The sequence below is a fragment of the Lissotriton vulgaris genome, chromosome 5, assembly GCF_964263255.1.
Source record: "Lissotriton vulgaris chromosome 5, aLisVul1.2, whole genome shotgun sequence".
NCBI lineage: Eukaryota > Metazoa > Chordata > Amphibia > Caudata > Salamandridae > Lissotriton > Lissotriton vulgaris.
The window spans coordinates 1,688,056,218-1,688,082,114 of record NC_141693.1 but is presented as its reverse complement, the minus strand read 5'-3'; the positions used below and the strand labels follow the sequence as shown (position 1 = coordinate 1,688,082,114).

The 25,897-nt window shown below is 48.4% G+C and overlaps 1 protein-coding gene across 1 annotated transcript in view; it reads left to right on the top strand.

Moving 5' to 3' along the window:
* Positions 1-25,897, top strand: part of MRC2 (mannose receptor C-type 2) — a 531,676-nt gene that overhangs the window by 232,838 nt on the left and 272,941 nt on the right. The window contains 2 exon segments of the mRNA XM_086923828.1: positions 7,840-7,955; positions 10,932-11,080. Coding sequence (XP_086779954.1) covers positions 7,840-7,955; positions 10,932-11,080 — 265 coding nt within the window.

Below are 25,897 nucleotides of genomic sequence, written 5' to 3'. Positions count from 1 at the left end.
ATTTTGTGGGGGTTGAACTTTTTATATTTAGAGAGCCAATCTGTAGCTTTGTTCCTAAGATTGTACCGAGATTCATTTTGATCCCTTTTCAGGGCTGGCACACCAGCTAGTACGAGGACGTAGGGGCATGAAGCAGGAGGCAGCTTCAGGACATCAGAATTAGGAATCAAATCAGTCCCCTTTGGACTGTACACTGCTGCCCTGGAGCTATCTCTTTCAGAGGTATTTATTCTGTTGTCAGATCGAGTATCAGTCTTCCTCTGTGACTCCCTATCCTCTAATTCCTCTGCTTTTCTCCCCGATGTCTCAGCGCTATTTGCTGATTCCATTCTCAGTTGTCTTGGGATTTGTTCGTCACCACTGGCTTTCTTACTTTCCTTTTGTATTGTCCTAAAGTCTGCTAGTAGTCTGGCCCCTTCTTCAATTATTCTGTTTCCATCCCCAATCGTGGTACCTAATTGGGCTATGGTAGGATTTAACTGATCAATTTTACTATCCATAGCCCTAATTTTAGTATTAAATGTTTTTATTCAGAGCAACAGAACACTCCGACCCATGCATGCGAAGGCACCGGTCGCACATTTACAGTGTTTAAGAAAACTCTTGGCGGGCACAAGCATCATACGATATATATTAACACAGCAAGCCGCCTACAACCCAGCCGGGACGGCCGCGTCAGTCGGATGCTGTAGTGATCTATGCAATACGGTTAAACCCCCAACAAGCCCAAACTGCCCCCCCAATCCCATTCCCCACCCTCCTTCTTGTCCGCTAAGTAATGCTGGCCTGATCCCCTTCATTACAACTGGTTTAGGGAGCTGATACCCGAACCCTCCCGCCCTGAAGTGCGCGCCTCTGAGTCTTTACCTTAGGTTCCGGGATAGGAGTATCTGCTAGATGCAGTAGTCGCAGGTAGCGGGGGCAGCTCAATTCCCTAAATTCCCCTGTGAGCAGCGTCAGAAATGGCCGCCAAAGGTCTGCAAACTCCTCACCCCGCCCCGCCGCAGTCAGGGATAGCTTCTCCATCCCCAGTACCATCCAGAGTCTATGGAGCCAGCCAAGGTGTATGGGGGGCTGTGGGTCCCTCCAGCGTGCCACAATATTTTGTACCGCAGCACCCAGCGCTATGGCAATCAACCTCCCTCTCATGGATTTCAGGGGAGACATCAGTGTATTCGGCAGGCCTAGAAGCACATAAGCCGGGAATCGAGGCAGTTGAGTATCTAAGTGTGCGTCTATGAGATCCAGGATGGTGGACCAGTATTGTTGCAGCTTCTCACAGCTCCAGAACAGGTGTTCAAGTGTGCCCCGTTCCCCACACCCTCTCCAGCAGCGATCGCTTGTCTTGGGGTCCCATTGATGTATGCGAGCCGGGGTGTGGTACCAATACATGGCTACTTTCGTCAGGGTCTCTGTGAGGCCAGTATGGTAGGCCGAATGTCTGGCTCTATGATAAATTCCTTCCCATTCCTTCCGTGTGAGTTGCCTCCCGAGGTCCTCCTCCCATCTGGCCCTCCCTGGGTGGTAGGTGTGTATGTGTGTGAGGAGTAGGAGTTGGTATAGATCTGAAAGCAGTTTCTTCTCCGACGTGCGTGTGAGGAGCCATTTCTCATATGGCGTGAGAAATCGTTGCGCGCCCGGTCGAACGGATGGGTGCAGGACCCAGTGCCGGACCTGCAGGTAAGGGAGTCGATCCGCCTCTTGTATCCCGTAATCCTCTCTCACTTTCTGAAAGGAGAGGACTCTCTCCAGGTTAAACATATGCCCCACCTCCCGGCAGGGAGTGGTCCTCCAGGTTCTGAATGCCTGCGGATCTAGGCCCGGCGTGAAATCGGGGTTCCCGAATATGGGCGTTAGCGGGGAAGGGAATGAGGTGAGTTCATTCCGTACAGCCACCTGATCCCAAATTTTCATCACAGTACTCGTGATATATGACGCGTAAAGATTAGGGGGTCTGTGACACCTCAGTAGGAAGGGTACACCTTGGAGGGGGCGGCCAGCCACCGCCTGGTCTTGAAAGAGCGAGTGTTTGCTGAATTCAAGTTGGTACCATTCCACTAGTGTGCGCAGCTGTGCTGCTTGGAAGTACAAGGTGAGGTCCGGCAGACCAACGCCCCCATGTGCCGGTGGGAGAGACGCTATTCGCTGCTTAAAGCGGGGACGGCGCCCGTTCCAGACATAGCGTGTCAAGTCCGCCTGGGTCTTCTGAAGCCAACCCGTCGGCGGGTGTAGCGGGAGGGTTTGAAAGATGTAGAGAATCTGCGGCAAAAGCGTCATCTTAATTGCCGCCACGCGTCCGAGCCAGGATAGAGTGAGGCGGTTCCACTTTCTCAGTGTCTCATTGATTTGCGTGCTCAGTTTGGTATAGTTAGCGTCGGCCGTTCCCCGCACTGTAGGTGCCAAAAGGACCCCCAGGTACGAAACTGTGGAAGCTGACCACTGCAGGTCGAATTCGGATTTGGCGTCCGCCAGAACGTCGGTGGGTAGGGACACATTCAGAGCCACTGACTTGTCAACGTTGATTTTAAAGCCCGACGCCTGCGCGAAGGAGTGTAGTTCCACCAACAGAGCCCGCAAGGATTGCATAGGGTCCATCAGGGAGAGCAAGACATCGTCAGCGTACAGGCTGATCTTGTGCGTGCCCCCCCAAAGGGGATGCCCCGGATACGAGGATGGTGCCTGACCCTTTGTGCCATTGGCTCCATGTATAGCGCAAACAGGAGAGGGGAGAGCCGGCAACCTTGTCTGGTCCCCCTACCAATCGGAAGACGCGGTGAGGTATGCCCATTGACCCACACTGTCGCCGTGGGCTGGCGGTAGCAGTTAAAGATCCGGTTACGAGTGGTCTCCCCAAGGCCGAATCTCTGAAGAGTCTGCTCAAGATAGGGCCAGTGCACCCTATTAAATGCCTTCTCGGCGTCGATGGTAAGCAGCATACATCCCGGTCTTGTGCGTGAACCGGCCTCTATAAGGTGGAGAACGCGTCCGGTGATATCGCTCGTTTGCCGCTGAGGGATGAAGCCGGCCTGGTCGGGATCGATCAGCTGCTGCATATAAGGTGCCAGCCGGCTCGCGATGATACCTGTATACAACTTCAGATCCACATTCAATAGAGAAATGGGCCTGTATGAGCTGCATCGGGAGGGATCTCTCCCGGCCTTGGGTAACACTGATATTGCTGCCTCCAGCATTTCGGGGGGAATAGTCCCGGTCTTATCGAAGGTGTTGAACAGGTCCCGCAACAGGGGGGCTACCTGCTGGCAGAACTTTTTGTAAAAAGCCGCCGAGTAGCCATCGGGGCCCTGGGACTTCCCCAGTTTAAGGCGGGAAATCGCGGAAATGACCTCCTCCAGACCGATGGGCCTGTCAAGGAACCGAGATTGAGCCTCAGTCAAAGACGGGAGAGTTGCCCCATCGAGGTAGTCACTGCCGTGCTGCCAGTCTAGCTCGTCTGCATCGTACAGATCGGTATGAAAGGCCCCAAATGCTGCCGCTATGGCAGCGCCGTCTGTGATCAGATCCCCCTGATTGGGCTGAATGGCCTGGACATGTCGGCGTTGCCGTTGTTCCCGCAACTTGCACGCCAACAATTTCCCACATCGGTCCCCCCCTGTATAGTAGGCATGCTTCAGACGTATCGCGGCAAATTCCACGACATCCTGGTCTAGCGCAGCTAGCATATTCCGTTCCGTGCAAAGTTGGCGCCATGCCCTGGCCGCTCCGGTGCGCTGATGCAACTGCTCCAACTCCCGAACCCGCTGCGAGAGGTCAGCCCTCTTTTCCGCGCGCTCTCTATTGTTGGCTGCCGCCAGAGAGATAAATGCGCCACGGAGGACTGCTTTGAGCGCGACCCATTGCGTAGCTTTGGAAGTGTCCCCGTTAGCATTGTGCTGGAGAAAGTGGTCGATGGCCGTCTTAATCTTTTCCACAGAGGAAGGGCTCTGCAGCAGGCCGTCGCGCAAGCGCCAGTGTCGTTGCGGGCTCGGTGTATCAGGCACCAGGAAAGTTGCCGAAACCGGGGAGTGGTCAGACAGCGAGGCCGGGTGGATTTCTACTCCCTGAGCGCGCGCCGCGAGGAGAGTTGTAAAAAGCAGGTAGTCCAGTCGCGCGTAAGTCTTATGGGCTGCGGGATAGTGGGTGTAGGCTGTGTCGTGAGGGTGAAGGTGTCTCCACAAATCAATCAGTCCCAGGTCTGTGAATTGAGCGTGCCCCTCCGTTGACAAGGCTCTCACCTGGCCCACCCTCTGGCTGGAGCGATCAGTGACATTATGAAACACTAGATTGAGGTCCCCCCCAGAAGCAAGTGTTGGTGTGTGTTGGCCGTGGCCGCCTCTAGCGCCGTGCGCAGGAACCTCTCTTGACCCTCATTGGGCGCATACACAGAGCCAATTAGGAGCGTCTGCCCCGCCACCTGGAAGCGGTGGAGCAGTAGCCTGCCCTTGATCTCCGCCTCCTTTTGCAGCACCTTCCCCCTAAAGGACCTCGCCACCAATATGGCCACTCCCGCCACCTTCTTAGAGGTGGACGAGAACAGCTGCTCAGGAAAGGCCCAGGACCGAAGCCTATGATGATCTTTAGACAGCAGATGCGTCTCCTGCAAGAGACAGATGTCAGCTCGTGAGCGCTCTAGGAAGGAGAGGATCGCCTTGCGCTTGTTTGGGCTGTTGAGTCCCCTAACATTCAGGGAAAGAATGGTCAAGTGATACATCAACCTGGGTGCGGGGCGTGGGCTCGCTCATGGTCAGTGCGGGTCGGTGGCCTAAAGGATAAACAGTCAGTGCCAACTTGTGGCGCCAGCGGACAAGAAGGTCCCCCCCGCCCCCCCCTCTCCCTCCTCCCCAAACCACTGCCCCCCCTACTCCAAAGCCAACACCCCCGGGTCCTCCCCCCACCCTTACCCAACTGCCCTCCCCGTCCTCCCCCCCCCCCCTGCGGAACCCCAACTTGGAACCCAATGGAACGATCCATAGTCCCGGGCCTGTTAAACTTCACAGGTCCGTAGAAGAGTGTCTGTGGGTAACGTGGCAGTGGCGGCCTTCTCCCGGCCCCCCAACCCCCCCAAATCAATGCGAGGTGTGGGCAGTGGCCCTCTCGTGCTGCTCACGGGGCAACCGTGGTGTCCCGCTCCACTTCCTGCACTGCCGCAGCCTGTTCCTGTGCAATCGTCTCAGGGTCCAGTTTCAGTCGAGCCCCACGCCTGCGTCGTCTTCTGGCCCTCTGCCAATCGCCCTGGCCCCGCTGCGCCGACCCCTCCAAGGAACCACGTGACAGTCCATCCTCCGAGTCCGAGGGATCCGGCAATTCAATGTTTAAGAGGGAGCAGGTGTCTCTAAGGGAGCGAAGTTGGTGTAGCTTCCCTTGCCATTTAAAAATGATCCGGAATGGGTGGCCCCAAGAATATGGTACTTCTTTCTCACGCAGAAAGGTGGTCACAACTTTAAATTTGCGTCTTTTCTGCAACGTGATGGCTGACAGGTCCTGATACAATGCCACACTCACTCCCCGAAACTGCAAAGGTTGCTGTCGCCGGGCCTCCTGGAGAATCCGCTCCTTTAATGGGAAATCAGGGAGGTAGGCCAGAATGTCGGGTGGTGGGGCTGGTGCCCGTCTCAGCAGGCCCACCCTGTGGGCACGGTCTATGCGGACGGGAAAGTCTTCCGCTTCCCCCAACACCGCTCGAAAGAGGGCCTGCAGGTATCCAGTAACACTGTTCCCTTCGGCGCCCTGTGGCACATTCCGGACCCGTATATTGTTCCTTCGAGAGCGGTTCTCCAGGTCTTCCGCGTGGGCCTGGAGGCCTACCTGCTGCTCTTGGAGGCGGAGGACCTCTTGTTGTAGGTGCGTTAACTCGTCGCTGCGGGCATGTTCGGACTCCTCCACCGCCGCTACCCTCATAGCCCTAATTTTAAAAACCATGCATTCATTTATTTGGGTCTATAATTAGTCTAAAGTAGTTTTAAAAATATCTATCACGGTTTATTCTACTACCCCAACTACTTTGTTCTCTTTGTCTAGACTTAAAAAGTTGTCAGCATCAGTTTGCACCCCTATTGTTCTACACAAGACCTCCTCGTATTCCGGCACGTTGGTATCCCCTTTGTTTGTTCTCCTCGTTCCTCCAGATTTCCCTTTCTTTTCACCAATTCTTTTACCCCTCTGCAAATTCTTGGTTCTTTCTTTTGTCATTCCCACTAGTTTTTTAGATCGTAGTCTTGTTGATATCCCGGGGTCACTGGTTCATTTACATTAGAGGACCCCTCTATGATTTGTATTGGTTCTATTACAGGGTTATTCAAAACAAATTTGGGGGGTTTCAGTACAACTGTCCACATTTAAATGTAATGCGTTTATTGGAAAGTGTAGACCAGGTTGCCTATAAGTTGGAAGTTTTGAAGGATCAAGTGATAATCTTCTTTGCTAGTTCAATTTCATGGCATAATACTGATTCTGCTCTCATTATAAAATCATCAAGTGTGCCAGCAGCACCCTTCCGCTTGCCCATGATTAATTGTTCCTCCTGTTGTGCTTAATAAATGTACCCAGATTGCCCGAATCGAGAGTGACAAGTTTTGGCAATTACAACGCAACAAGGATACCTATTCTTCACCCTCCAGTACCAGTTCAAACAAAAATATGACCAGAAATTATTTCAACAATGGTAACCCAATTTAACTAGTTCAGATTTCCAAAAACACGTGTCTAAAATCTGGTCTCTTCCGCCTATATAACAGTCCAACTCAATAAATGTGAACCGGAGTGTTAATACTTGGAGTCTGCTGCGCTCTCAACGTCTTTACCCAGGTCACAGCAGAGTTCTTAACGGATTCCAACAGAGTCAGAAAAGGACTGCAGGAGGGGATCAGCCAAAGGGTGTAATTACAACAGTGAAACTTGAAAGTTTACAACAAGAGGCTTAACTGCTTTTACATTATTTTGCGAGGAGCCAAGAGGGATGACCCAGCCCAGCCTCCTTCGGCCTCTGACGGCCTAAGACTGGTCCGGGCTTCGCCTGGCGCGTCCCTTGAAGCGGGGGTGGGGGGGGGGGGGGGGGCGTGGCGGCGCTTTATAGTGCAGTGTGGATGCCTCCTCCCTCAGCAGCTGCGGCTGGTTTGGGCTGATGGTGTTGCACTCTGGGACTCCGAGTCCCACCAGAGTGTAGTGCCCACAGAGAGACGGCAGTGGGGGTCGGTGGAGGTGATGGATAGGTGATCAAAGGGGGCAGAGTGCCTCCATTCCCTCCAAATAGTGCCCGCAGAGAGACGGCAGTGGGGGTCGGTGGAGGTGATGGAAAGGTGATCAAAGGGGGCAGAGTGCCTCCATTCCCTCCAAATAAACAAAACAGCAGAACCGGCGAATTAAAGCAGCAAAGGTCCCCCCATAGCATTTGTAAAGCAATCTTTTTTAATGCAGAATAACAGATATATATTGTCATCCAAATTAGTGGTACTCATTTTATCGTTCAAGCTTCTATGATGAGGTCAAACACAGAATCTTCAGTGGATGCAATATTCCATTAAGTCATTCTACTTGTCCGACTGTTTCTGCCCCATCCTACAGTATTCCATATAGGTTAACACATTTGGCTAGATTTTCAGTGCTTTTCTCATTGTTCCCAGGGTTATAATTCCAGTGGCCTTCCCCTTGCAGTAAAACTACCAAATGATCAACCTTCAATTTTTCAGTGTGTTTAGTGTGTGCATTTCTTTTACAAACAACTGATGTTCTTGTAAGGTACACAAAGCCAGGGTTTTGGTTGCCCTATGGCACAGGAATGCTATTGATTTGATGTCTTGTGCTTCACTCTAACACAACAATCAACCTCCTTTGTTCCCACGTAAGGGCTGGAAGTGGCATAGCCCTGCCTGCTTTTGGCTGGGAGAAGATACCTTAACTTACAATGAAGCTCGGCAGACGTGTGCAGACTATGGGTCCACCTTGGTCACCATCACCAACAGGTATGGTCCTATGTGTGGGTACTGGAGCATTTTGACTGAGATAGTATTGCCATCTGGGGTTAATAATTAAGCCCCGGTGCCTCTACTGCCACAAAGTGCGTTGCAGTATGTTTGCCATTATGATGTTACTTATCCGTTACTGGTCAGCGGACTCGAGGACCGACAGAAAGGTCCACTTCTATTGAACTATTGTGAATTGTGTTTTAGATTATTCTCCTAATATTTTACTATTTGTGCCTTCATATACACCTTAAATTACTTTTGTATCCAAATCCTTGTGAATCAATATGCGTAGAGTGATTCTGGAAAATGTGTTAAATCTTTGTGCTGGTAGCTAAGGGCCAGATGTAGGAGCCGAAATACCGGTCGGTAACGGCCGATTTCGGCCGTTACCGACCGGTATTTACAATTTGGCATGTAGGGGCCCTATTTTACTGAATCGGTAAATTTACCGAATCGGTAAAATACTATGGGCCATATGTAGGTAAAAGGCATTTACCGAATCGTAAATACCGAATTTTACCGATTCGGTATTTACAATTCGGTAAATGCCATGTAGGTAATTATTCTTTAAATATTACCGAATCGGTAATATTCGGTAATTACCGAATCGGTATTTACCGATTCGGTAATTGCCATTGATTCCTATGGGCCTTGAGGCCCATAGGAATTAATGGCAATTACCGAATCGGTAAATACCGATTCGGTAATTTTACCGATTTGTCAAGGGGGACAGGGTGTCACTTTGACACCCTGTTGCACCCCTGATTCTGGCTTGTGTGCAATGTGACACACATACATGCCCTTAGGGCACAGGTGTACATGCACAGATGTGCATGTACACAGAAATTCGTTATTTACCATGCCATTGTATTTCATGGTAAATAACAAATTTCTAAGGGCCTGTGGCACTGTTTCCAGTGCCACCTACATCCCAAATTTCCGATTCTGTACATTTACCGATTCGGTAATTTACCGATTCGGTAAAATTACCGATTCGGTAAATATACAGAATCAGTAATTTTCAGGCCCCCTACATCTGGAATTACAAATACCGGTCGGTAACGGCCGAAATCGGCCGTTACCGACCGGTATTTGTCCACCTACATATGGCCCAGAATCGGTAAAATACAAAATCAGTATTTTTACCGATTCTGTAATTTTGAGATGTAGGTGGGACTCTTCTGAGTCCCACAGGCCTTACCGAATCGATATTTTAAAACCCAATCCAATTGGGTGGTAAAATACCGATTCCAGGTGTGCATGCACATGTGTGCATGCACACCTATGGCATGTGACAGACAGACATGCCCTTAGGGCATGTCTGTGTGCCACATGTCACACATGCCGATGACCCCCCCCAGCCATGTTTGCCATTATGATGTTACTTATCCGTTACTGCCATGTAGGTAATTATTCTTTAAATATTACCGAATCGGTAATATTCGGTAATTACCGAATCGGTATTTACCGATTCGGTAATTGCCATTGATTCCTATGGGCCTTGAGGCCCATAGGAATTAATGGCAATTACCGAATCGGTAAATACCGATTCGGTAATTTTACCGATTTGTCAAGGGGGACAGGGTGTCACTTTGACACCCTGTTGCACCCCTGATTCTGGCTTGTGTGCAATGTGACACACATACATGCCCTTAGGGCATGTATGTGTGCCACATGGCACAGGTGTACATGCACAGATGTGCATGTACACAGAAATTCGTTATTTACCATGCCATTGTATTTCATGGTAAATAACAAATTTCTAAGGGCCTGTGGCACTGTTTCCAGTGCCACCTACATCCCAAATTTCCGATTCTGTACATTTACCGATTCGGTAATTTACCGATTCGGTAAAATTACCGATTCGGTAAATATACAGAATCAGTAATTTTCAGGCCCCCTACATCTGGAATTACAAATACCGGTCGGTAACGGCCGAAATCGGCCGTTACCGACCGGATTTTGTCCACCTACATATGGCCCAGAATCGGTAAAATACAGAATCAGTATTTTTACCGATTCTGTAATTTTGAGATGTAGGTGGGACTCTTCTGAGTCCCACAGGCCTTACCGAATCGATATTTTAAAACCCAATCCAATTGGGTGGTAAAATACCGATTCCAGGTGTGCATGCACATGTGTGCATGCACACCTATGGCATGTGACAGACAGACATGCCCTTAGGGCATGTCTGTGTGCCACATGTCACACATGCCGATGACCCCCCCCCAGCCATCCTAATCTGGCGGGGGTCTTAAGAGGCACTGCTGCGGTGATTCCGCATCCTCCGGGCCGGCGGTGGCTTCCGCCGGCCCGGAGGATGCGGAATCACCGCAATCCTAATCTGTCCCTAAGTGCAGAGTTTTACGACTCCTCACTCCCTATACTTGTGTGCGGAGTACTCTGCCCCGACTGGGAGTCTCCAGGTGCAGCAAACTCTGCACACATAAGTATAGGAATTGCAGTGTCCTAAAACTAGGCACATAGTTTGTGAATACCTAAAAGTAGTAAACTTACTCAAAAGTGTAAATTTACCTTTGTGAATCAGGCCTTTTGTCTGTGTAGAAGTGTTTTTTCACCTGTTCTGTATGTCTGACTTTGTGTGCCTCACTACAGTTCTTGCATAGGTATAATATCCTTGGTTCCCATTCACTGTACTCCCTTGTTGCTTCTGGCAGCATACCTGGCATGACAGAGTGCCATTAATGTAACCATGTCGTCCATCTGGGTTTCTTTCTCTAGACTGTCTGAGAAGATGTATGATTTTTTTAATAGGTATCTAAGTATTGCATCCAGAAGAGCCTAATTGACAGTTTTTGTAAAGTTGGTGAGGATTATGTCCACACCATTTCACTAGTCATCATGCTATGGAAGACACAGACATCTTCTAAAGCCGACTCTGAGAGCTTCACAAGGGGAGATCTCGACTTGTCGAGACCTTTCACTCATGGACTCTTCTTTGTTCCCCCTCAGGTTTGAGCAAGCCTTTGTCAGCAGCCTGCTCTTCACCTCCGATGGGGAGTATTTCTGGACAGCACTGCATGACCTGAACCGAACTGGCATCTTTCGGTGGCTTAGCGGTGATGACGTTATGTACACTCACTGGAACCGAAACCAGCCAGGTAGTGTTGGCAAAGAGAGAGATGGCTTCATTAGTTGGATGTTGGTATGGGTGGGATTCTATCTGTGAAGATAGGAACTAAATTGTGTATTAACTCAATCTTGAAATTCATGCTGTCTTATTTGATTTGAATTATATGTATTGTTTGTTTACCTTTGTATGAGAGTGTTGTAAGTACAGTTCATAAGTTGAGATAGAAGTTGAAACTTTGATCATGGTGATCATAATAAAAGGTAAACTGTTGTTGACTAAGGGCTTGATTATGAGTTTGGCGGGTGGGATATTCCATCACAAACGTGACGTATTTCCCAACCGCCCTATTTTGAGTTCCATTATGTTGCATTGGATATAGTGGAACTCGTAATAAGATGGACGGGATATCCGCCACGTTTGTGATGGAGTAACCATACCGCCAAACTCGTAATCAGGCCCTCAGAGACAAGCAATATCACTATGTTACCTGAACATAAATAATAAATACACTTTATATAATAGCACCCTTTCAGTAGTGAGTCTCCATTAGAGAGTTATTAGTAGGGACATGTTATCAGAAGGCTTTATTTTTGTGGAATATTACCCTCTATTACTTTATTGGTCTAACATTTAACTCTATAGTCTTGACATTTCTAAAAAGATTAAGTGTAATGTGTCAGGCATCCTTTGACTTCACAGGACATAACATCAGACGGCCTTCAAACTTTCCCATACCAGGTCACCATTTTTGTTTTTAAAACATGATGTATAAGCATGCTAATAAACTCTTATTGATGACAAAAACAGGAAATAATCCTAAGAAATGCTTAAGGTATGTTAACTTTTAAAATACCAATACATTACGTAATGTGCATTGGTAGAGTGAAAAATACTAAGGATGGTTGCTAGCAGCATCAAGGAGACAGGGATTGCTGCCCTTAAATGATACCCCTAATTAACTGTACATTCTTTGACTGTGATGACACATACAGGTTCTGTTAGCAAAACTTCCTCTAAACTTGGGCATACATGTGGGCTGCCAGTTTTCTATTGTTATTCTCGTCTAGATTTACATGCTGTGCATTATTATGCCATCTAATAGTTGGAAACTCTGTATAATTCTAGAAAAACTTTCTTATGAACATCAGCCATAGGCAGAGCTGATTACTTCCCGTGACATCAAGCACATGGCCACAATGCCCCAGTACATAGTCTCTATCTTCAGATTCTTTTTCTGCCATTGCCCTCCACAGTGCTCTTAGAAAATCGCAGAAGGGACATCAAAATATGAGAATGAAAGATGAACAAAGAACCATAAAATAGTAGAACTACATAATTATAAAATGGAGTAATGGTCTCCAAGAATATTATTGCTAGAGTTGGGCAAGTGCGAACAGTGAGCATGAGAGAAAAAAAGACTGTAGGAAAGTGCCTCTTTTAGACATGGTCACCCCCACTCTTGTTTGGTTTGATATCATTTTGACTGAAGTTCCCTGGGTTTCTGTTAACAAGGCACCTTGTTTCAGGGCCAGTGCTCTTTCCCTAAAACAAGGTGACTGCTCAATTGTTACCCAATCTTTAAGTCCCTAGTAAATATTACCTCTGGTACCTACGGCATGGGTACTAAAGAGTGTTCCTAAGGGCTACAGCATGTATTGTGCCACCCTAAGGGACCCACCAATAAACTCATGGACCCACCACTAAACTCATGGAGACTGCCGTTGCGGGCTGTGTTAAATGGTGCAGACAAACGTGAAAACACAACATGGCACACACCCTGTTTGACATGCCCACAGACACTGCATGCAATTTATGGAAGTCACTCCACAGCAGGTCTTATACCCCTAAGGCAGTGTGTATTATATTACATACAAAGAATAGGTAGTAGTGTTCCCAAAGGGAAACATCCGCACAACACTCTGAAAGACAATCTAGTTATATATACAATTCGTACACATTTGGTAATCTGACTCATATGAGAAAAAGTTTTAAACAGAAGGGTGCTACAGAGACTCAGGGCACCTACCACCTAAAGGTGCCGTCAGTACACACTGGGTGTGTGTCTCGTTACGGGGACTGCTTGTGTGAGGAAATGCGATGAGCCTAACTTTCGCTTAACAACTTATCATGGTTGCAAAGGCACTAATTTGAAAAACACTGTCCTACTATTCAGTGTTCGTCCAGATGAATCCTATACATATAGACGTGTATTTACTTATCGACTAACATATAGCTAGCAGATTGGCTGTGTCGCATTTGACTATCGTGACTGTTGAACAGACTTGAAGGCATTCCTCATTCCCTACTTTGAGTAACTACCCTGCCATCAATATTATTGATATTTTTGCTTCATTGCCAAATCATGGTTTATTTCGTTCACCTTGATGTTCAATACATGCTTCACTCCGCTTTGTTCATGCCTTGAAAAAGTCCTTGTGTAGGACGAAACACGTGTTGGTGACCTTTTTTTGCTGGGAATATCTGTTTTACGAAATTGAAAATAAAGACAAAGACTGAAGAAAACAAACTAATTGGACTATACTTTGAATTCTCTTTGGAAATCCCCGTTGAATTTAACCTTGCTATCTGTTTCTTTTGGAATACTCTATGACAAGTAGAGTGTGTTACACTGAAGATCCTTAACTTTTGCCCGGATTATAGGATTACGAAGTTTAGGAGTGCTGTAAATAGATTCTCAAAATTTGTTGTATTATATTACATGTAAGGACATATCTACATGAGCAGATATGCCCCTGTGCTATCTAGTTCAATTATTAGATAGTAAAAGTAAGCAGTGAAGCTATCTTAAGTGCATGTACTGGGCACTGGTCATTACGAGTTCTTCAGCTACATGATAGCTCCACTGAAATCCATGGTGTTTGGTATCAAACACCTTATCTTAATAAATCCACAATGATGCCAGTAGTGGATTTATTAAAGCATGCACCCAGTGGGCACCTTCGAGGTGCCCCTGAAAACCTACCAGCCTCTTTTTTTTTGATAATCATTTTTATTGATTTAGAACATAAAAAACAGATCAGCAAAAACATGGAGGACAATAGATTAATTACATCTTTGAGAACATAGCATCCCACAGTTCTGCACCCCATGAGATATACACAAGCAAAGTAATGAATTAAATCACTCCATGTCTTCCATAGTGCCCAGCCATTATCCCCACACCCTACAGTATTTCTAAGGGCACCCTCTTGCCACATACAGGGCTTTTTCCTGGGTCCCGCACCAGTGCACCCCCCTGCGCCACCTCCCAAGGTCTGGCGGGACGGGACATTTCCATGCCGACGCTGTGTCGCGCTTGGCTACAATCATGGCTAGATTACAAAATATCTTGTCATTTCTGCACCCATCCAGCCCATCCGTGATCACCAGTAGTGAGTGGCGTGGGTCATGGGGAACCTCCCAACCTAGGACCTCCTTGAGCTCTTCTTCAATGGCCCACCAAAATTTCTCCAGGATGGGACACGACCAGACCACATGAAAAAAATCAGCCGGGGTCTGGCCACAGCTTGCACATGACGAGTCAGGGTGTAAGCATGCTTGTTAAAGGTGCAAGGGAGTGAGGTAGGCAGCGTGTAAGTAGTATAGTTGGATCAACCTAAGTTCGGCGGAGGCGGTGATTGTCTTGGGTGCCATGAGGGTGTCACGCCAGTCCACTTTGTCCAGGGGGCCCACTCACTCTACCCATTGGTCCCTCAACTTGTCCAGTGGGGTGGGAGTGTTATTGACTAAAGTGCAGTATGTGCGGGAGATGCCCCTCTTAACCAGATCCCCTAACATAGGGGCACATTAGGATCGCGGACAGACTTGAGTCGGTCCCCGACCATAGAGGATGAGGGAACCTCCGCATGGCCTGCGGAGTTCCCTCCTGTCCTATTAGGATGTGACCGCCACCCTGGCGGTCACATCCTCTATTTTTAGGTCTCGCCTGTCGATGCGCATGCGCATCGAGCAAGCGAGAGTATTGGGACTTATCCACTCTTTATCCACACTGCAAGGAATCGTGGCGATTCCTTGCAGTGCCCGTGACTTTTAAGCTCAATGCGCATGCGCATTGAGCTTAAAAGCGCGTGCACGTCCGTCTTTGTTTACCCGCTCCACCCCCTCCCCTTCCCGCCGTCTCGCATTTCCCCTGCCGCATCAAAGGCTTTCACGGCCGGCCGGCCATGCTTTCAGTTTCACGACCGGCCGGCCGTGTCAATTACATTCCAAAGCCCGCTCTCCCTGCTCCGCCCCCTGCTCCGGCCGAGACGCATTTCTCCTCCCTCCTCCCCCCTCCTGGGTCAGGTTACCCTGCTTTCTCGGAGCTGGGCAGTCACAACCCACCCAACCCCTGCGCCGCATGTCTGTTCCCAGCATTCTACAGTGTCGCGGTGCTTTGAACATTTTTGCAGGGTTGATTTTAATTTCCAATCCAGCCTTAGTTTGGCAGAGTTCTCTGTGTAATGGAGGGCGGTGGGTAGATGGCAAAACACACATATACAGGGGAATTATTCCCCAGCTCTCTCGCTTCTCCACAGACCCGCCCTCATTCATAGGCGACGAGGAAAGCAAAGCCTCGATCGAGTTCTTCTTAAAAAGTTCTTCTTAAAAGTAAACTTTCGTGTAGCCACGCTGTTAGTTTAATAAACTGCACAGATTGTATAGACACCATAGGGTGAAAGGCTGCGTAATCCCGCCTGGATTCGAGCAGGCGACTAGCCACCCCTATCCTTGGCCACCAACACCACCCGCACCTCCCCTCCCCCGCAGATGGCATCGCCGCGCTGGAATGCTAATACGTAGCCAGGAGGCAGGCGCACATTTCAGCCCTCGGGTGTTCTGCGACCTTTGTACCGCCGCAGGACTCTGCACCTTTCTCAGCGTCCTCCCTCGCGCCCTGAACTGCACCCAGCAGTATCCTCGAGGTCTTTCCCTTTAACAGTCCCTCGGAGGTTTTCTGCTTTTCTGTTTTGTTTGGCGCCGCTGCCGCCTCCTCCTACTTTGACGTGCCCAGATGAGGACGTGTCTAGCCAACCTCCCGTTCTTGTGCACTCTTTTATTGGGGATCATTGGACTGTTCAGATGTCTCACCCCTTTGCCCACATCACGGAGCGGCCCCTGCTTTACGGTGTAAATACCCCCCCGCCCCCGTTACAAAGCGCTGTTAGTTCTGCCTGCACAATAATGGACAGAAATATGTATGCAATGTAAGGATTGTTTACCGTGCGGGGCAGAACAGTTCCTGCTGTTTTCAGGGAAGCGCTTACAGGAATGTTCTGCCTGTAGCCTCACGCGGGGTCACGCTCTCAACGAGTCTGAAGTGCACCTTTACTTTTATTGCCGGGTTGTTCACCTCCAGCTTTATAAACAAACAAAAAAGACTGAAGTGTTCAGAACGCACACGTATTAAATATGAGTTTTACGTAGATTTTTTTAAAAAAAAGAAAAGCAAAACGGCACACCTGAGACAGCGGCTAACCGGATCAGAAGTTTCTGCAACTTTTACGTTGGGCTTTCACCTACAGGTACATGCATGTAAAATATAAGGCGCGCGTCTTAATTAAAAAATATCAAAAATCCAAGTTACATTTATTTGAGCGAAATGCTTTTTCCTGGTTGATGCAATCACTTTAATTAGTCCCAGCTGATTGTAATTCTAGTCGGTGCACGGGGGAAATAGGAATGTGTATTTATAGTGCCCAAAAGTCGAAATATATGACAAAACGCACTGTGAATAAGAAACCATAACATCTCCACTCCTCGATTCTTCTTATGATACTGGCGTCAAGTGCAGGTTTGGCTGTTTTAAGTCGCATTATTCAATGGCAGCTTCACTTTCAGGATTACTGAATAGGCAGCATTTCTTGGCAATATTTCTGCTCCTGGAGGGTACATAATTTCTACATTATTTTACGGTGTCATCACCAAGAAGAGATAGTACCAGTTCTCCCATTTCTGAAATTGGCATAGAAGTTAGGGGTCAATTTAGAGTTTGGCAGATGGAGTTTACTCCGCTGGGAAGGCAGAGCACATTACCATGACCACAGGAGCATTTGAGTTAGAGCTTTTAGAATTGTTTATGGCTTTTTTTATTTGTAATTCTTTAACATTGGCTACAGGAAACAAAAATGCTAAAGATTTACCAAAAAAACACATAAACAATTCTAAAAGCACTAACTCTAATGCTGCGAGACCTATTGCATTTCCAATGCTTGTTACCATTGCGGCGGGTGCGGCTTCAAGCTGCACCCACCGCAATGGTAAAAATGCATACATTGCATTTGTATGCAGAAAGCGGCAGGCACCGTGCGGTGCCTGCCAATTTCTGCATACAAATGCAGGGGGGTACCATAGGTACCCCCCATGTGCAACCCCACACCCCCTTCCACCCAGGGGTCCCCCAACGGGCCCCCCAGTGAAGTTCCACATGCTTTTCCACGGCGAAAAACCCGCCACGGAAAAGCATTTTTTAAAGCCCATCCTAATATGGCTGGCGGTGTCTGAGAGACACCGCCACCATATTAGAGCTTTTCGGCCGCGGTTGTAAGCCAACCGCGGCGGAAAAGCTGCGGACGGAAACCAGGACCCACCAGCCATCCTAATGTGGGTCTTTGGTGGGTCCGCTGCGGTTTTTCCGCATCCTCCGGCCCTGCAGTGGCTTCCGCCGGCCCGGAGGATGCGGAAAAAGCGCAATCGTAATAGGCCCCTTAGTCTGTGTCTCAGTAGGGCTGTATTCCGGGAGCCTAGTGTCATCGGTGATGTGCGCCTGAAGGGCGTGTCGTAGTTGTAAATACTTGTAAAATTAGGATGGATGTTTGGCAGTAACAGGCCTGCATTTCTTGAAAGGAGAGCATATGGCTTCTAGCCCACATGTCCCCCAGTTGCGTGATGCCGATAAGATCCCAAGCTTTGAACCCCCGCAGCCCACTGGCTTCCCAGAGCCAGGCCCCGTGCCAGAGGGGTGTACATTGAGTCAACTTACGTGTCCAGCCAGTACGCCGTATCGATGCCCGCCAGGCCAACAACACGGACTGCGTCACATCTGGTAGTTGGGACGGGATAGGCCCCCTGGTCATCATAGCCTGGACTTGAGTCCCGGTTCAAGCCGGTAGGTCTGATAGGACCATTGCCCCTTTAACCAATCATGGACACCAGAAGATGTGCTGCTTAAAAATGAAGGTACATGTGCGTCATCCCCATCCCCCATCAAAGGAGGGGATCCGGCATGCGGACAGAGCCATGCGCGCCCTCCCCACGCCCCATAAAAATTTGGTCGCTAGGCTGTCCAGTTTCCTGAACCAGGTCCTGGGAGCAGAAGGGGGTATTTTGAAGGGCGTAAAGAAACCTGAGGAGGATTATCATTTTAAACAGAGCAACCCTCCCCAGGAGGTTTAGGGGTAATGTCTTCCATTTTTAAAGATCTTCTTTGGCTTTTTTAACCAGTGGGGTGACATTAAGGGACCAGCCCAATTCCGGAAGCAAGGTGACCCATATCCCCAAATATTTGAAAGAGTTGCGCCAAAGCGGTATGTTGGATTGCCGGTTGTAACAGTCCCTCGATAGGTGGAGTGGGACCAACACCAATTTTTCTGGGTTCAGACGAAGACCTGAGGATTGCCCAAAAGCCTGCAAGATCCGGAGGGAATGCGGTCCCAAGAAGGTGGGTACGGCCAGAAAGAGCAAGACATCATCCGCATATAACACGATCTTGTCCGTTTCGGTATTGGGCCATTCCCAGCCCCTAATACGATCCTAAGCCCGCACCAGGGAAGCCAAGTGGTCTTCTTGATCGCCAGGGCGAACAGCAAGGGTGAAAGGGGACATCCCTGCCCTGTGACTGACACAGATACACACACACACACAGACACACACCCACACACCCACACCCCCGAATCCCATCTCGGCCAACACGTCTTTTAGATATGCCCAGTCTACTGAGTTGAAGGCTTTTTCAAAATCTGTGAGGAGAAGAGCTAGGTATGGGGTGAGTAAGTGTCGATGGGCTAGAGCCAGCTGTAGCCTCCGAAGGCTGATCTCCGTATTGAGGAGGGAGATGGGACGATAGTCCGCGTATTGACGGGAGTGGGGGCTAGGATTTCAGGAGGACCACTGTGGTGGCGATATCCGTCTCTGACGGAAAGGAACCTTTTTCCAAAGTTTCCTGAAATAGGCCTGCCAGATGACCCCCTGCAGGTGAGAGCCTGTGCTCTCTGAGGCCAGGAGCAATGCCTGCTTCGGCGGAAGGTGTTCACACCTCCTCCAGCAGGATGGCTAGTGAATCTGCATACTAAGGCCAGGGACTTCAAAGCCCCTGCCACCTTTGACATGCAACAGCAGCTTCCCCAAGACCTGGGAGATGCCACCCCTGCCCTGAGGCTACTTTGGCAACAGGACAGGAGGGAAATTAGCTATGGTAGGAGTCGTGGTGCACTGTCAGGCCAGCCACACTCCTAAGATGGGCTGCCTAATGTGCCCCACAAAAGAGGGGTTCCAGCATCTTGATTTTATTGGCCTTAGGAAGCCTGGGGCAAGGCTATGCTCACTCCCCACCGGAAGTGGTCATATGAGGGGCATAGTGACCCCAAGGGTAAGTAGCCCATTGGCTATAATGCCCCTAAATTCAGTATTTAGGTGGCCCTCTGACCCCAGGAACTTAGATTTGTCTGACTGAAGAAAGAAGTGGAAAAGAAGAGCCAAAGAAGCAAAAACTGCTGACTGCTGGTGGACTTTGGCACCAAACCCCGCCTTCCTGCTCCTGTCCCGACAGTTGCTACAACCTGACTTGTCCTGCAGCTGTGTATCCTCCAAAAGACTCAGAGGACCTCCAACACTTCGCCGAGTCATCAGCATCTCCCTTGCCGTAGAGGAGCCACTTGCCTGCAGACACCGACCGCAAAGTCTATTTCATCTTCTGCTGTTCAGCAGGTCTACAGAGGGGGCAGCCGCCCAGGAGGAGGTCACTGTACTTCTAGATGATCTGATCCAGGACCAACCAGAGCTTCCCTGCACCAATACCTGCAGTACCGGACCCCTTGCAGCAACCAAAGCTTATTTGAGTCCAATCCAGATACCAACATCACAAAGACTGAGCAGCCGACAAGGGACATCCATACCGCAGAGGCCAGCACCAAGAGAGGTCCAGCTTTTCTGTTTTTGCCTCCTTTACAGGTCTAACCAAGATCTGTGGGTGTTTTTGACGTAAGGGCACCAGCCAACCAAAACCCTCTGCACCCCCTGGCCCGGGTCCATGACAACCAGTGGTGCCCCTTACTCCCAGGACCCCCACAAACAAACAAACAAACTAAGGTGTGCCCTAGGACTTGTACTCAAGTCCCCTCTGCAGTCTGTTTCTAGGTGATCCCCTTCTTTGCCTACAGGGAACCACTCAAGGCTACCAGCGAATCGAGCACCTGTGCATCCGGACACTCCAGGGCAGGTAACATTTTACTTCTGGTGGTATTTGGGACCTGGGCCCCCTAGCACCTCGAGGACTTAAGGTGAACCCTGAGAATCGTTTGCAAATACCTGTTTACAATGTGTGCCTTTTTCTTCATAAGCAAGCATTACCACATAAAAAGGCATTTGAGTGAACATTGTTACTTATCTGCAAAAACTGTTATAGGGTAAGTACTTTTCAGTTTATCAAAGTTCTTGGTGTTAAAATAAATATAAAAATACCTGTTATTTTTCCAAATTGGTCTTTGGTTTCTTCTTGAGTGTGTGTTATATGTATTGACTCTGTGTGTGTTCAGCAAATGCCTTAACACTACCCTCTGATATGACTAAACTGCATGCCCACACTACCACAGAAGAGAGCAATTGGAATTATTAGTTTAATCCCTGTAAGTCAATAAGGGTTGCCTGACTTTCTACATAGTGTGCCTCTTTTTGGTACACTACATAAAAAGTCTGCTTCCTACAATGAGATCGAACCTACAATAAGACATAGATCAAGTCCCAAAGGAAGCCGTTTTGTTCGAGGCATATGAGCTGCAGATCGTACACTTAGCAATAGATCGCCACCTGGTGTTGGGCTCGGATGATTGCAGGTTGTTGTCTTCTTGGAAGAAGTCTTTGTAGTCACGAGATAAGTGACTCCTCCCTTGGACAATACTGCGCATGGCCATCGACTCCATCCTCAGATTGTTTTTTTCCGCCACTGGGTTTCGGATGAAAGTTTTCCGCTCCGGCTAGAAAAGACTTTTCAGCAACTTCGAAGCGTGAAACTTTATAAAAACAATTTTCGACATCGAATAGACTTTTTGACATCACAGGCTTCTTTCCGGTGAGCCGGCGCGGGCCGTTGGGCCTATCGGCGCCGTTCGGCCTACGCCTCACGGAAAGAACTCCATTCAAGAGATGCCCAGTATGTCGAGCTAAATTCCCTCATAGCGACCATCACGAGGTTTGCAACCTCTGTCTATCGCCGGAACACGACGAGTCAACTTGCACAGCCTGTGCCTCCTTCCGATCGAAAAAGAGTCCATTCGGGATCGGAGGGCGCGTCGACACGAAATGAGGAGATCAGCGCCAGCACCGGAGGCCATCTTTGAGGGGGAGATCGTCGGAGACGACGACTCCGGAGAAGAAGATCCACTCGAAAATGTATCCGAGGACGAGGCTCCACTCGTCGCCGAGGAAGACTCTCCTGATCTCCAGATCATATCGGGGGCAGAGGACTCAGATGATTCGATTCCATCTCAACAACCCGTGAGTACCTGTGAGTACCCCTGCCCCTGCACAACATACACTACTCAAAACAAAGGCAGCGGTCGGCATCTGGCCATGGGGCCCAGTCGAGACCGAAAATTACCCTCCGACGCCCCGCCTTCGGGCTCGGCTCCGAGGAAAAAGACTACGCCTTCTGGTGCTTATGGCACAAAACATCCTTCGACACCGAAGGACTCGTCGACAATGAAGCCAAAACACCCTTCGGTGCCCAAAGACAAAGAACCTTTGGAACCATCGGTGCCGAAGCCAAAGACTGTACCTGACTCGAAAACTTCGACTCCGAAACCTTCCGGTCTCAAAAATAAGGATGGAAAGACAGATTCCGGCGCCGCAGGCCCAACGAAAGCTGTCTCCACGCCGAAATCGGTACCGAAGACTCCAAGGCCTGATACAGACACGACTAAACCCTCTGACAAGCCTACCAAGCCAAGAGTTACCAGTGTTTTTCAAAAACCTGACTCTGTTGCAGAAAGGGCTCTACACACCTTAGATGTTAGGAGAGCTCTTTATACTACACAGACAGGACTAAATCGTTCAGGAAGACAAAACTGCTATTTGTATCTTTCTCTCCCCTACACAAAGTCAATCCCATCTCTAAAGTAGGAATTGCCAGATGGATTGTAAAGTGTATTCAAATATGCTATCAAAAAGCTAAACGTACACTAACGGTTCCTCCTAGAGCGCACTCCACTCGCAAACTAGGAACCTCTATGGCTTTCTTAGGAAACATATCACTAGAGGACATATGCAAGGCAGCGACATGGTCTACAATACACACCTTCACTAAACACTATTGTGTTGATGTGCAAGCCAAGCAACAAGCTGCAGTGGGCCAAGCTGTCCTTAAAACACTATTTCAGTATGCTGCAACGGATACAAGCGACCACCGTTAGGGGAGACACTGCTGCACAATCGTTGCTAAGTGTACGATCTGCAACTCATATGCCTCGAACGGAAAATGCTACTTACCAGTATGCATCTGTTCTTGGCATGTAGAGCTGAAGAATCGTACACGCCCTCCCGGCTCCCTGGGACTTGTATCCGTTCCAGTAAATGTAAATGTAAATGTAAATGTATAGGCATTTATATAGCGCACTACTTACCCGTAGGGTCCCAAGGCGCTTCGACCGCTGCGAAACCCTTCCTGGCTTCCCTGAGAGATGGTCCCTTAATGGGTATCTCCAGGGTGAGACCAGGCATCCCCGGCGGTCTGGTGGGGCCGTTAGTGAAGATGAGGCAAGCTAATGCCCAGAGTTGCCGAGTGTGATCGCTGATCAGAGTGGGCACCGAGGCGAGAGAATTATCGAGTCCGCTGACCCTGGTCCAGAAACCTGCCGCGCCGGGAATCGAACCCTGGTCCCGGGCCGTCCTCTGCTCTCGGGTCTGCCGCCTCTCTCATCTTACTTAGATGCACACGCATGGACATCCTTTTTTCTTTACTTCTACTAACTCCATCATTTCCCATCATGGCGAAAAACAATCTGAGGATGGAGTCGATGACCATGCGCATTAATGTCCAAGGGAGGAGTCACCTATCTTGTGACTACAAAAACTTCTTCCAAAAAGACAACAACCTGCAATCATCCGAGCCCAACACCAGGTGGCGATCTATTGCTAAGTGTACAGTTCTGCAGCTCTACATGCCAAGAACAGATGCATTCTGGTAAGTAGCATTTTCCTTCTGGAGGGATTTCTACTACAGGAGTGTGGAGATTTTATATTCTGATATCAGCTGGTATCTATGGTCTCTCTGTAACATCGAGGGGAGGGGTGATGGAAAATACACCCTTTGTGTTTTGCCCTAAGTGCTACCATAAGCTGGCTTCGAAGTACTCTAAGACCATAAGCCTGAAAACTCTGTGAAGCTTTCCAGCCTAGGACTCTTAACGACAAGGAAGAACCAAAAGTGCTCCCATTGCGCTATGTCATAGGCCAAAGACGTTTCTCATAAGGAACTGAGCTGATCGAGGGAGCATTCTGTCCTGGGAAGGACACCAAATTGGCTCATAGAAAATAGTGAGTTAGAAATTCAAGATTTGATTCTGGTAGACATTCAGTACGCCTTATTAGTGCCTGAAATATTCTCAATGTGAAGAGACCTAGGCCTAAAATGCTCAGAAAGAAATTCTTTTGAAGTCAAATTTGGCATTGAACTGGGGCATTGTGGGCTCATGCTTGACATTAGTGATCTTGATGCTGCCTAGGGTCAACACCCAAAAGCAAAACATTTTAGTTGGCAGAATAATGCAAAGCATATGACGCTAGAGGAGAGCAGTTCAGGGCCCAGTGGCCAAAAGCAAAAAATCTGTCATATAGAAAATAGTGGCTGCATCCTCATAGTTAGTATCCTGGACACCCTTGAAGTCCATTCCATGGCACCTTGCATGAGTGGCAACAAGCTATCCATCCTAGGAATCAAGATTTGAGCACCTGGACAGTGGGAAGGCAGAGGGGGCAAGGTGCAGCAGATAGCTATATTAGTTATATTGGCAGGCCCGGGCACTGTGGGGGAACAGGAAGTTTGAAGGACAAAAGTGCAACAAAGGATTTAGGGAGCGAGGCAGTCAACATCTAAAGATATCCAGGGCAAACACATAGTGCAGTCTAAAACGTCAAAGATATGTGAAGGTGGAAAGAAAAAAAAAGTTTTTGACATCAAGGTAGGAAATTAACTATAAAAGAAAAACATTTTTCAAGGAGGCAGTGGCATATTTCACTATAACTAAACCATTGCGTATAAAGTGACCAAGAGAGGACCGTGATAAATTAAAGCAAATGGAAAAGATAAGACCTCCTCCTATGTAGGAAGGGCAAGAAGCACAGGAGCATTATAGACATTTGGGACTTAGACAATCAGTCTCTGCAGTTCCCAAGGAGTGAAGAAGAGAATAGTCCACCTGATATCCGACTATAGGAGGATCAATTAGGAGAAATACTGAGGCAGATTCACCTGTAGAGAAGGTTGAGACTAATATTAATCATAACCATCCTCTCCTGATGGCATCCCTACGTACGATAGTGTGTTAAAGAGGGCAGCAGAGGCATCGAAGTACAAATGGAGTTTTAACAGAAGGGAATATATTTTCAAGTTAGAGACATTCATTGAGCCCTGAGCCAAGAAGGATTCGATACTTGCCTATATGAACATCATTTAGGGGTTGCCAGGGGTCGCAGCTACGTCGCGGGTTGCCCCTTGTGACCCCTGGCACTGCCTTTGCGACCACTGGTGTCAGAGGTGGCAAAATCGTTGCCAGGAAAACAAGGGCGGCGCATTGTTAATTTCGGTTGGGGCTCCACTTTCCTTGTATTCTGTTGATTCTTCTTTACTTTAATAGTGAAAAATATTTTATTATTCATGATTAGTCTAGTAAAGAATGGATTAAAATTAGCTGGAATATGACTCTTCCTGGCAGCTGAGGTAAGAAAACATTGCTATTAAATGTATGTTGTGTGGGTGCTTGGGGGCAGGGGGGGGAGTGTGTTTATGTGAGAGCGATTGTGTGGGTGTGTGTGTGTACACATGTGTGTGAGTGAAAGTAAAGTTTAAATGGCGTGTGATGTCACTTCTACTACCCCGGGTATTTTGGTGAATTGATGTTCATGCTTGCCTATCCTTTTGGCAGTCTTCACAAATAGTGGGGAAGTATTTACAAACAGCTTCTCAGAAGCAGCAACTCCTAGGATCGAGAAAAATACAAGCCATCAGAACAAGATCCTAAATATATTAGGGCTCATGTAAAATCAGGCTTCCTAATTGTTAGTGCAGCTGGAAAAGCGCTAACTCCAACTACACAAGGGCCTCTTCCAGATACCAATAGTAGGTGTATTGCGGCATTCGGCTGTAAAATGAACCATACATAAGTCTTTCAAACTGAATTCGCTTGATAACTGGATGCCAGTGCAGCTTAGCAAGCCCAGCTAAAACTGACTGATACTTGGGAATTTCTAGGATAAGCCTTGCTGCAGCATTCTGAACAGTTTGAACTTTCTTTAGCAAATACTTGTTGCTATTTAGATACAGGGCATTACTGTAATTGATCGTCGAAGATGCCAAAACTGCTGTATTGCATACTGATTGTGGGATGTAGGAAAAGACTTTGCGTAATATTCCAAC